Consider the following 13,762-nt stretch of genomic DNA (forward strand, 5'->3'; position numbering starts at 1 on the left):
TGAATTGATCTTTGATTATATGCGCTTTTATAATTTTATTAGCAAATGGTATAAAGGGCATGTCATGATTGTTCTTGGTGAGCCTCCCATTACACCATCAATGTTAAAATTTGTGTTATTGGGTGTATGTGTTGATTTTTTCTCATAGGATCATAATAAACTCCCAAATCTGCAGGCCTATATGGCACCGAAAAAGAAATATTGATTTATAAAAATGTCAAGAATTACTTTATATTGTTCCAACTTTTTGCTTTATAATTCCCTTCACTTAAAGCTAAAATCTTTTTTTTTTAATTTGCTTTATAGGGGGTGGGTGTAATTAAAGCGACGTACACACCCAAGCAAATTCACTTTAACCAAGGAGATAGTGATATCTCCTTGCTTTAACATACTGATCAAAATAAAATACAGGGGGCACGACCGTACCCCTCCTTGAAGTGGAAATGAACATAACATAATAAATAATTGTGATTTTATGCACCTCCACCACTTTCAAAATCATTCCGCGGCCCTGTATAAAATGATATGATAATTATGTTCATCAATAGAAATCTTATTATAAAACAAACCTGAATAATCAAACTCAGGTCTATAGGCTAGCCAAAGAAATTAAAAGAAGAAAAATAGAAAATCAAATTCAGTATATACTTTTAAAAATGACAAACAAAACTGAATATGCAAAACGCATATTTATATGTTTATAATTATGTATAGGCCGGTGCCAGTGTTTGGAAATCTTTGCCATAAAGTTAATATTCAAGCGACACAGACAAAGTTAATTAACACAATTTCAAGACAGGTATTACACTTGAGATTAAATTAGGATGATTACTCAACAACCAACAATTTGTAATATCTTATTCCAAGTAGACCTATTTGTCAGTTTTGCAATATTATTGCTTAATATGTTCAGTTTTAGCACTCACAATTTTGCCACCGATTATGCTAAGTTTATTAAGTTTGCATTTATATCTTTCATGATATTTTTATCAATTGGTTTTATGCACTCAGTTTTAGTAATAATATTCTTTGTAGTATAGTACAATTATAATATCCTTCTCCCGCCCATTTTCTTCTCCTCCTACTTCCTCTCCTTATTATGATTCTTTCCTTGATTTGTTCACATAATATTGGTCCAGTCATCATATAGGAGCGCAAACGCCGGCCATACATCATCAGAATATTTCAGCCAGTTTGCCAATCAGCATCAGTATTTCAGCTGAGGTAAATCAAGTCTAGACTTTCCAGAAAATCATAGTGAATTTTTTTTATGTTGCGCATTGTAATTTGTTTACTCTCCAAAATTTTGAAATGTTTGCAAGGCAATAATACACTATAAAACTCCTAAACTTTCCCCCATTAGGCCTCATGTGCGCATTTGATGCAAGTTTGCTGTCAACAAACTTTTCCACATTGATCGCATGTAAGAAAGTAATCAATATGATTGGATGGTTGCCAGCATTGGAAATCTAAATCATCAATTAACTGGACCAATCATGAATGGGTAAATCATTTTCAAATATTATCAATAAAAAGTCATTTTATGACTTACAAGTTATTGTGATGTTGGTTACATTAACGTTTAACACCATGGGGGAAAGGAGTCCGGCCCTATTCTATATATGATTTCTATGTGTATATCTACAGGAAAAAATGAATTTACCAAAAGTGAAGAAATTAAGTATCAGCAATCAGCATCATAGTAATTAGGAATGTATACTTGAAAATTGGCAATCATGTTTTTTTTTCTCTCAATACTTTATAGTGTCTCGGATGCATCAGACACTGTGATAGGGCCTATGAAATTTCTGAGGTCAATTTGAACACCAGATCATATAAAAACATGTCAAATTTGTTAATCAGGACCTATAATGATATGCCTGGGCCTACATGTTATTTTTAATACTCATCCCTTCCAAATCATTAGAAAATAGAAATCAAAACAATTGGGGATGTATATCGTTGGCCTTTATTATAGTTGTATGATATATTATGTGCTATAGATCGGCCTATATAGGCATTTTTGTCCTCAGCTTTTTTAGATTTTTTTAATTTTAACTATAATCCAGTGCAATATTTGCAATTTTGCTTTCAGGCTCATATTTCATCATTTTTTACAGTTCTGTGCTCATCCATGTACAAGCCCCATAGGTACTGTACAGCATGCCAGGCTGAGAAGACCTATCGAGTAATGGCGGCCCGTTCTCCGCGTAATCACAGCTATTTGACGAAGTACGCCCTCTAGCATTATTAGCATATATCTTTATATGAGGTGCCATGAGCCTAATTACATCAGGCGGGCTAAAGATATTCATTCGACCCAACCCATTCGAAATTTTTCAATTTGATATTGCTGATTGACAAAAATGTATGAATATGATTCAAAATCTAACACTGATTCTAGAAATGGTAACTACTGAACTTCCTTTGCCCAAATTGGGAAGATTTATCAATGATTTGACACTTTTTTTTGACTGGCGGAAGAATTGGGGCTATTTTACTGTTTCAGTTGATGAATTTGATCCCATCATAGTTATCTTCATAAATGGCGATTTATTTTTAAAATGAGCTGGCTACGATACACTTCTCTGGTCAGATATGGAATGTCAGATATATATCCTATCCAAAGGTAGTAAACATTCGACCCTCTAATTTCACATTTATTTTTTATGAATTTTTCTTAAGTGCCATTTTAACACACAAGTCTAAGGGTGCCATGAGCCTTATTACATCAGGAGGGCTTAAGATATTCGTTCGACCCAACCCATTCAAATTTTTCTCAATTTGATGTTGCTGATTGACAAAAATGTATGAATATGATTCAAAATCTAACACTGATTCTAGAAATGGTAACTACTGAACTTCCTTTGCCCAAATTGGGAAGACAAATAAGTGAATTGGAACTATTTTTTGACTGGCGGACTAATTAGGGCTATTTTACTGTTTCAGTCGATGAATTTGATCCATTCATAGTTATCTTCATAAATGGCGATTTATTTTTAAAATGAGCTGGCTACGGTACCCTTTCCTGGTCAGATATGAAATGCCAGATATATATCCTATCCAATGATAGTAAACATTCCACCCTCTAATTTCACATTTATTTTTTATGAATTTTTCAAAAGTGCCATTTTAACACAAGTCTATGGGGAATGTTTTACGCGCGTGACACCTTTAAGTAATATGGGAAATCCCTAGTAGTGGATGGAATACCTGGCCAAACTCTTCAGTAGCAAACAATTTCTCACTGATATCAATATGTTTAGTCATCAAGTGGTGAAAAAAATTGATTTAATGGCTAGCAAGGCCATATCAGGTAAAGTTAGTAGGTCTGTGTATATGTAAGCCTAGGAATGTATGTAGACTGGTCAATGTATAGAGAGTCTATGCCTCTTTATGTTCTAATTCATCACTGTTTTGTGTTAGTGTACATCACCTACTTAATGTCAGAAAGACCTTTACAAATTGCTCATGTTAAAGGAAGGGGGTAGAGAGGAGATAGAACTTTTAGAACTTTACTGAAGAGGACTAGGGTGGTACCTTCAAGAAGGTATTTAGAAAAAGGCACATAGTAAGGTAAGGTATCTAATAGTGCTCAACTAAGGAGGGAGGGGGGGGGGGTGGCTGTGTGATCCAATCTTAGTCTAGCCCCCCCCCCCCCCCTCTTTATAAGCCATGCCATCTATGAAATTATCTTTCTTTCTCTCTCTTTCTATCTATTTATGTATCTCTTCCTTCTTACATCTGAGAGGCAATAGCCCTATAGAAGATTTTGTTATAATAGGTCAAATGCAAATGTACCAAAGTAGTATGATCTCATTATTTTATTGTTTCCTCATTCAATCTCATGTATATCTGGTAATTATGTTTGGGGGCAGTTCTGGTATCCTGATATCTACACAAAATTTACATACACCTTTATATTACAATATATTACAATTAATATGGACCTATTGTCATTGCATTCACTTTTGGGCTGTATGCAGGTAGGATATGTATACATCCATATAGTGAATATAACATGTATGAGTAACACATTAAAATGGGTCATTGCATAGAAAATAGGCATTTTCAATGCATTTCTTTGTGCGATTGTGAGTGTACAGATATAAAAGAAGAGCAAAGGAGCTATTCAAAAAAAAAAATTCATAGGTCATATAATATAGGTGCCATGAGCCTAATTACATCAGGAGGGCTTAAGATATTCGTTCGACCCAACCCATTCAAATTTTTTCTCAATTTGATGTTGCTGATTGACAAAAATGTATGAATATGATTCAAAATCTAACACTGATTCTAGAAATGGTAACTACTGAACTTCCTTTGCCCAAATTGGGAAGATAAATAAGTGAATTGGAACTATTTTTGACTGGCGGACTAATTAGGGCTATTTTACTGTTTCAGTTGATGAATTTGATCAATTCATAGTTATCTTCATAAATGGCGATTTATTTTTAAAATGAGCTGGCTACGGTACCCTTTCCTGGTCAGATATGAAATGCCAGATATATATCCTATCCAATAGTAGTAAACATTCCACCCTCTAATTTCACATTTATTTTTTATGAATTTTTCAAAAGTGCCATTTTAACACACAAGTCTATGGGGAATGTTTTACGCGCGTGACACCTATGGGGAATGTTTTACGCGCGTGACACCATGAATTATACTCACCTAAACCTCTTCTGTGTGTCGCCCTCTAGAGACAGACCTTCATCATTGATGGTGAGGGTTCTTTCTATGGAACGGAAATAGTTCAACACACTCAGGCACTGTAATAAAGCAATACAAATATAATATCAGTGTATGCATTAAAGGGTTCTATGACAATTGCTTCACAGTTAATTAATCTTAAATTACTCTTAAGAAACCTGACCCCAAACCTAACCAGAACCCAAATTCTATATCTATGTTCTCCTGATACCAAAATATAACACAAAGTCTTCCAAAGATTCAAAGCAAGTTATGTTTTGTCATCTGAATACATGAATCACTGTGATGAGAACATGATTAGAGATGAACCTCTCAGGGGCTTTGAATGATCTAATCTTAATTTTGAGTCATTTTTTTCCAATAGTCATATTATCAAAGATATCACACAAATTTCAGATTATTGATTAAAGAATTGTGGTTGCTTGATTGAGAGTTGTGCTTGTTAACACAAAAGCAATTAATCGAATTGGTCATTCAGCATAATTAGAAATTTGCCATCTCTTATCTCTTGACATTTATTGATAATCAAAATATGACTGATTGAAAATACTTGTACAATGCCAATGATAGTACTTACAGTCCTTTGTAGATCTCTGATTCTAAGATGACGAAGATACAGATATGAGAGATAGCCTCCTTGTACCATGGTAGGATCCTGTTGACTACTACTATCATCTTCAAGACCAAGCTTCTGTAATGCATCAGCAAATGTAAACTCATTCTCTTCACCTTTCTTCTTAAGTCTACGAGATGTTGCACTACCAGCACGTGAACCTGTACCATAGGTCATAGTGTTAACATCCTTTTCCTCAAACTCCATCACAGCCATGTCTTCCTCTTGCCCCGTACTGGTACAAACAACAAAAAGAAAAAAAAAAACTTTCCAAATTGAAATTTAACAAACTTAAGAAAAATTTTGTCTGAATAATACATAGGCAAACCTTATTTATAACAAAACGATTTTTGTTGGCAGTGAAGACTTATTTTTCACCATGTGATTTGTCCGGAAAGAAATGGTAGAATGATAAGAAATTGTGAGAAATGAAAATGCGACAGACAGAGTAGAAAATAGAAAGGTAAGAAATAGATAGTAAAAATTTGTCATGAACAATTTCATTAAAAAGACAACAGATCTTGATTTAAACAAACTTTAATTTGTTAAAGAGATCACTAGAAAAGTATTTACATTTCAAACAGCTCTGGATTACAATAGATCTTCCTCCATATTGTGTTAGTATTATAAGCTGTCCTGTGTGATGTTACAGATGCTGATTGGTAGTTTGATGGTTCTCTTACTGATATAGCATGGGCTCGAAGGGTATCCATCACTTTCTGTAATAAATAGGACAATATCATTAACTTCTTAAAGCAATAACATGTAATGCCTCTGGCATGGATGATGTATTTTAAATCCATATCAGCAAATACAGTTCGAATATTCACAAAAGGAATAAGAATTGATATAGTACATCTAAAAGTGGCAAAATGGCCACAATATTTGAGTGAAAATTAAATTAGGCAAAAGATCAAACAATTTTAAGATCATAAATAAACTATCATGAATGGGTCTCACCAATATAAACATAACAGTGGTGTATTGGAGTGTGCAATATAAATAATTTGCAAATATGATTTTATCAAACTGATGACAAAATATCAAACCATCTTACCACAAAGTCTGTAACTGAGATGAAACGTGACTGAGCTCTCAGTAGTTCATCAATACTATTCCTCTGTCTTAATTTCATCATCATCTTCTCTTGCTTGGGATCTTTCTCAGGCCTATTAAATGTATTATAAAACTTTTTACATAAAATTCAATTTTAAAAAGTCTGTACCTGAATAACCAAATAAAAGGTGATATTGTAAACAAGGTAATAAAGGTGAATTTTACACAAAAATACAATTTAATTATATCAAACAAAGTGCTTTAAGTACATGTAGAACTTATCATTATCATTTATTCATCATATCTTATCAAACTATGTGTAATATATCTCCACAATAGTTATTTGCTTAAAAAATTAATATATCACTATATTCATTTCTCAAAATAAAAATCTCACTCATATGTATGTAGTTTTAGCAGTCAATTGAGAAATTTACATGAAAGACCACAACCTTCTTCACTTTGCGAAAAACCATGACATTAATTTGTGGTAATATAAATACTTTCATACTTGAGCTTGATAAACTGTGTCCAGTTGCTCTCCTTGAGTAAGGCGTGTGATGATGTATCTGCTCCCCAAGATTCATTGCCAGTCTGTAAAGGGATTGTTATATACTAGTATCATATTTAGTAGGATTAAATATTGTTATGCATGTGAGGGACCAATGTTTAAAACCTGTTTGGAGTAAAGTAATTTCTCCAACACTTTTCTTCCATCACGATTATTAAGAAATTAATTTTGTATAAAAAATGAATGCTGAGTGACAAAAAAAAATCTAAGCTATAATCAAACAGTTACTGTGTTTAATGTATAAAATTAATTTTATTTAAATACAATGATATCAGTACAGCTAGATTGGCAAGGGAGGACTGGAAACTGAGGCAGTCTCTTCTGATTTTTCATTCATTTTTCTCTCACTATATATATTAAACTGTATCAATCTGTCTTGGGTTATAGCAAATTTTCTGCATTACACAATTCTTGCACATTAAAAAGTCATAGCAACACACTTCATACTTGCCTCTAACTTGTCATAGGTTGGGAAAGTTTTCTGTTGCTCTTGTCTTGTAAAGTTTGACTTAAACTTGCGAGTGACGATGGATATGAGTTCCATCTCATCAGATCCACTCTCCATGTCATCAAGATTCTAAAGAAAAAAAAAAGAATAAATTAATGAAATAATCACATCATGTAGATGTACAGATTACATATGTTTATTAAAACCAATGATACATTTAAGCATTGTCAAGTATATTGACCAATATTTTTTGGATGTTGTTTTTTATGGTATAGTATAATTTCTAATTAGAGGGGCTTCTTATGGCTTACAAAGTATCATTTATGGACTGCTATAGTTACAAATCTGGCTTATTACACTATCTATTGAAAATGTGTTTGTTTCTCTTACACGGTGGAATCGTACAGTGTGCAACAAAAGTCACAATTAATTAAATTCTATTATTAAATTGTGACACAGTTGAACTATCAATATGTGATAAATCATGAACTAAACGAATTAATAATAATAATATGTCCATTTATATAGCGCAGTTACTATGTGCATATACTCAACTGCGCTTTGATACTTGGTTTCATATTATTACCCCAGCTGTAGCTAAGCCGTCATATTAATAGGCACTAAAGCGTTCAAGAAATATCCTACCTGGTACCCATTCATCCCAACTGGGTTGAGTGCAGCACAATGTGGATAAATGTCTTGCCGAAGGAAATTACGCCATGGCTAGGATTCGAACCCACAACCCTCTGTTTCAAAGTCCAGAGACTAATCCACTGGGCCAAAACGCTCCACAAGATCTAAGAATTTAGATCTAAGTTGACTTGGCCCAGATCTGCATCACCTAGATTTACCCCACAGATTCGGAATACGGCAACTGATTGATAATCAGATATTGTTATTTGTTTAACTATTTTCTTCAAGAAGTGATCATTTTAACCTAGTATTCTTACCATGTGTACTGAATAGCATGCCATGAGAAACTCAAGGACAGGTTTAAAATCCTCTAGATTGAGCAGATGACATGGAATCCCCATTGTAGCACTATTAGATGCTGGTCCTCCACCTAACATGAGAACAACAAACATTAACTCTTTGAGCCTTTGTGTTTAACAACAAAGTAAAACACATCATACATGCAAATAACACATAATGAAGAATAAGATAATACCACTAGTGTGACATATCAACCAAAGAAAAGATATTTATTGATACATTATTTATAATCAATCATTTAATGAAAGACTAATCATTATAGTATTTTGCAAGTAATCAATAATTGAGGTGTGAAATTGGAATGAAAATGTACATGGATGACACAAATAATTTACAAATTTCAAGTCAAAACCCTACCCTTATCAACTCCGTCACAGCCTAAGCACAAAATAAAAAGATCGAAGTTGAACAAGCCGAACGCCTCTTGCAAGCCTCACTTGCACTTTGTGATACCATATAGCAGCAGTGCCGACTTTGAAAACAACTAATATGAACACATTTCATACTGAGCTCATTGACAATAAATGACCTTTGACCTTAATCACGTGACCTGAAACTTGTGTAAAATGATCAGTGATACTTGATTACCCTTATGTCCATGTTTTATGCAATAAATCTATTGATTTCTGAAGTTAAAATACCCTTTAAAAAGTTAACTTTGGTTAAGTTTTTCAATTTTTGTGCCACAACATAGTCAAAGTAAATTGAACCTTTTTGAAACCTTTGCCTTTAACCTTGGTCATGTGACCTGAAACTGGTGCAAGTCATTCAGTGAAACTTGCATACCCTTCTGTCTAATTTTCATGACCTAGGTCCATATACTTTCTAAGTTATAACAACATTAAAAAAAACTTAACCTTGGTTAAAATTTCAATGTTATGATGGCGTCGCTGTTGGAGAGGCAGCGCATAAAGTTTTGCTCTGCTATGTAGGCAAGACAAAAACCATATAAATTGCCCAGTGAGGGTAGAATTATAATCTATGAGTATGAATGAGATGAAATGAATGAATGTACCTGCCGCAGCAGCTGCTGCAGCTCCCTGTGGAGTATTGGTGATGGTATTAGTACTCATGACATTAACAGATGATGATAGGAGTGATCCACCTACATCATCTATCCCACCGCTGTCATTTCTCTCCTTTATACTTTCTAACATAGATGTCTGACCAGGAGAGGGAGCAACAGATACTTCACCTACAAAGAAAAATCAGGTAGGATCTAATCATCAAGGAATTAGCAATGAAAACAATGATCATGGCTCTATGATAAGTCGGTCTGCTCTGATGCTTTTTTGTATTCTTCTGGACCAAAAGAAACTATGAACACATAATGGAGCAGTAGGAAATGACACAAGAATGATCATGATGATGATAACTATCATACAGTATCGCTCGAAATAAAGTTGACAGATAACGCACGTGAAACGCGCTAACCGATGTGGGTCTGACTATCGCAATATTCACGCGCGTGAACGTCAGGCCAGTCTGTGGCAGATATCGCCGTGTTCTTGCCGGTGATTCGGCGCACGGCCACGGCCGCGAACTACTGTCTCGAGCTGCGATAATTATCGCGATAGGACTCCAATCAGCGAACCTTTTCTATATCATTCGCCAAGATTGTGGGCATAGATTATTTCTTTGAATTACATTTTCGATAACTGATTGGCTTGGAAAACAACTCACATGTAGCGATCAGTGGAATCGCTCTGCTTTAGAATAAGAATCTAGAATCTATTCGGCCGCGCATCACATGCCTGGCCAGGCCATCGCCAGCAAACAATTTTGGTTCCTGGCCTCAGTTCTCCGCCGTACGCGCGCGCGTGCGAAATGAAATGGGTTGATAGACGCTGACTACGAGTTTGTATGCCAGCGCAGCTGTCCCAAGCAAAGTACTTAAATTGTTAACGTTGAAATAAATTACTCACAATCGTCCCTCAGACCATGGACCTATTACATGCTCAGACCCAACCAATAATTATCCATTTTGTTTCTTCCTTCTCCAGCTCTAGCTAGGGTCCGAGTATCTGCCTGATGTTGACTCTTTGCTGGCTGAGCCAAATCTCAAGGCCCGTATTTAGAGTCACATAGCTTTTTGCATCATTATTATTACTACCACTACTATTATTTCTATTATCATTATTATCATAATCATCGATGTTATCATTAATTCTACCACTATACCGGTTTTTTTTTTTCTAATGAGACCCGAGCCCTATAATGGATTGATTTAACTTGCGTGCAATTACACGAATAAAGCTAAGAATTACCAAAATATGGACCTCTTAAGTGTTAAAAAATAGATTTAGTGATTTTGTTTCAAGCATGATAATTGTTTTGAGGGAATATCACATAATTTACCTCCCTATAATTCTCTCTTTTCTTCCTATTTCTCCACCTACTATGATCCCCGTTATGATAATTTTGTGTTCATTCATTAATAGAGAGTATACTGAAAGAAAGAATAGAAAAACACAATTACAATTATTATTATTTGCAGCTCATCAGTACGATGCAGCATTAACTTAAGCTTACGTTTGAAACAATAATTGAGTGAATAATTCGTCGAATTAGGCAGTCTTTAAATCAGTTTTCTGAGTAACTTACGTGATGACAGTGATGGTTATTATGATCGTGATGACAGTGATGGGTATTATGATCGTGATGATGATATCGAAAAGAAAGGTAATGACGGTGATCATGATGGTGATGATTGTGATTGTAATCCTAACGATGATGGCAATGACAAGAATGGTGATGATGATAATTATAATGTTGAGATTATGATGATGGTAATAATGATCTTAATAATTGATCATTAGAATTATGAAATAATCCCGAGAATAGCAATAATAGTGATGATCATGGGCGGCGGATCAGAAGATAATATTTTGCGATAGGGGACAAATATTGATGCACCCTATATGAACATAGGATATATCCCCTGCTTCGGCCCCCTCGGTGATGATTAATTAATGTTTTATGATGTTGACGGTGATAATGATAGTGATGAAGGTGCCGAGAATAATTATGATAATAATCCTAAAAGTTTGATGATTACAATAATTATATGTCAATGATGATTATGGCAATGGTGATGACATGGCAGTGGGGAGGGGGCATGTATGCATTTTTTTTTTTTTTTGAGATTCCATTTGAAAATTAAAGGTAAGTCCTATACTGAACAGTTTCACCGCGTGTTTCTCACCAAGGCGAACTTCTATACTTCAAGCTATCGGTAATTACAGAGCTGCAACTCTCCAGTTGGTTCGGGATTCCACCCATGAACCTCAAACAGTGAACGAATGAACAATAACCAGGTAACATAATGGCATACGATGTCAATGGACAAAATTTTCTCCTTATGTCTATTTATCGTAAGGTTTCCATTACAGTGAGGCAAACATTATTTTGATTACATGGTGACTTCTTAAAAGTTGCCTAAGACTAAGTGTGGGATTTTTAAGGGGAAGGAAACACGCTGCATGGATTTTCTCCAAGAAACGTGATTTTTGAAACTTGTAAGAATGATGGTTTTTTGGTAGGACTACATTTTTCAAAATTTGAAAGAAAAATTGAATTTTAGGCTTGAAAGAAGGTTAAAAAGAAGAGGATTTGTTTTCACAATTAGGTAATTGGCTGATCTACTTTTCCACTCCTGTCCTTCCGAGCTAGCATGTACACCCTTTACATGATGTCCTGATCCTTACTCTTAACCTAACAATAGATATCGATTGACCTATATATCTTTATAAACCACATCCGGTATAACGTATGCATCCACACATTTGCTAAGAATTTGATGTCCGACTTTGTACTCGACCCCCCCCCCCCCCCCATAAACAGAAAATTCCGCGATTTACCCCCAAGTTTAATCCTGGCCAGGCATTACTTTTTAGTACCAGAAGAAAGTACTAATTAGTTCAAATGCCCGTAAAAGAATAACAATAAAATAAGCAGAGAACGAAATAAACGAAAATCCCTACTCCACAACCTGAGCCTATATAGAAATAGAAAGGCTCTGCCAAAGATCAGGCAAAAACAGAACTTGTTCTTGTACTTTGTAGTTGTACAAGTGACTAGACCCTTTCACTCCAGTCGAGATGGCGGTGGATCTACCGAGTACCGGTACCGGTAGGCGGTACATTACAGTCAACGGGCTCAACGCGTGTGCAGCCGTCCGGACTTGGAAGTTGTGTTAAACAATTCCACGGCACGCACAAAATTTACAATTTGAAGCCAGCCCTAGGAGAAATATACCAAAATCGCAAACAAACACATATTTCTAATACCGGTATAAACAAAACTTCAATGCATGAGCGATTGCGGCCCTTTATGTGATAGTCGCTTCCCTGTCTCCAAGACAGTAGTTGGATCTAATTTTAATAGATAGACACGAGTCTTAATATGGTATCTGCAAAATGCAAATAAAAAATCAATGCAGTCGAGCCATAATTTGAAAATTACGAGGAAATTAATTACGAGCAATTAAGTCAAATATATTAGCGTTCAGAAAATGTTGAATACCTTCAGAGCCCAGGGGGGGGGGGTGTTCTCACGAAATAAGGCATACGGGGATGTGCCGCTGGAATGGGTCGCTTTTTTGTTGTTGAAGAAATCCCTAAACGTGGGGTTTAGTTTTATGCTGGAAATTCCCTAAACATGGCCCTAATTTTTAGATACTGGCCTTAAACATGGGTCCATATTCTCCATTTTTTTTTTTGGGGGGGGAGGGGTTCAAATTTTAATAAATCCCTAATAATGGGTACCTTTTAGCCGAAATGACCCCGAGTGGGTATTGGTTTTGAACCTTCAGCCGCACACCCCCGTCCCCCGATGTAGAGGCAGAGGAAACGTTGAAACGAATAGAAAGGAAGAGAGTAGTTGGAGCCGAGGTTTGGCACAACGAATGGTGAAAATAAAATACAATAGAATATAATAAAAGCCATTTTGTCAGGATTAAAACATGTTCTACGCAACCTTATAATAATAATAAATGTGGACAGTGCATGGGGCCTCAGATCAGCTTGCATAATAGGTTATACCCCCTGGTTATTTTTCCCGTATTTTATATCCCGCCCGGGGAAGGGGGTCTGATCAGGCCAATATAAATTGTTATTACCCAACTGTTGGACCAGCTAGATTTGCACCACGGGGGGGGGGGGGGGGGGGGCTTTAATTAACCAATTTGTCTATACTATAATTTTTTATTATTTATGTTTTATTAATAAATCATCACATACCAATCCTTTACATCAAAGTGTTCACAATAAATTTAATGATAAATCATAATTACGAAAGATTGAAGTGATCAGGAAAATAAAGAGGGGAAAAAAGAGATAGAAGGCAGAGTACATACATATCATTTCTT

At 35.2% G+C, this 13,762-nt stretch overlaps 1 protein-coding gene across 4 annotated transcripts in view; it reads right to left on the reverse strand.

The window, feature by feature from the left end:
* The window catches only part of LOC129256690 (uncharacterized), an 82,019-nt gene that overhangs the window by 49,164 nt on the left and 19,093 nt on the right, over positions 1 to 13,762 (reverse strand). For 2 of the 4 annotated variants that reach the window (XM_064097730.1, XM_064097732.1), the window contains exons 8-15: positions 9,410 to 9,589; positions 8,352 to 8,464; positions 7,405 to 7,530; positions 6,894 to 6,976; positions 6,384 to 6,495; positions 5,900 to 6,045; positions 5,291 to 5,561; positions 4,675 to 4,772 (exon numbers count right to left, since the gene is read on the reverse strand). In XM_064097730.1, coding sequence (XP_063953800.1) covers positions 4,675 to 4,772; positions 5,291 to 5,561; positions 5,900 to 6,045; positions 6,384 to 6,495; positions 6,894 to 6,976; positions 7,405 to 7,530; positions 8,352 to 8,464; positions 9,410 to 9,589 — 1,129 coding nt within the window. The remainder of the gene's footprint in view (positions 1 to 4,674; positions 4,773 to 5,290; positions 5,562 to 5,899; positions 6,046 to 6,383; positions 6,496 to 6,893; positions 6,977 to 7,404; positions 7,531 to 8,351; positions 8,465 to 9,409; positions 9,590 to 13,762) is intronic. The other 2 variants (XM_064097733.1, XM_064097734.1) reach the window with 1 other exon arrangement.

Source organism: Lytechinus pictus, chromosome 3, assembly GCF_037042905.1.
Source record: "Lytechinus pictus isolate F3 Inbred chromosome 3, Lp3.0, whole genome shotgun sequence".
Classification (NCBI taxonomy): domain Eukaryota; kingdom Metazoa; phylum Echinodermata; class Echinoidea; order Temnopleuroida; family Toxopneustidae; genus Lytechinus; species Lytechinus pictus.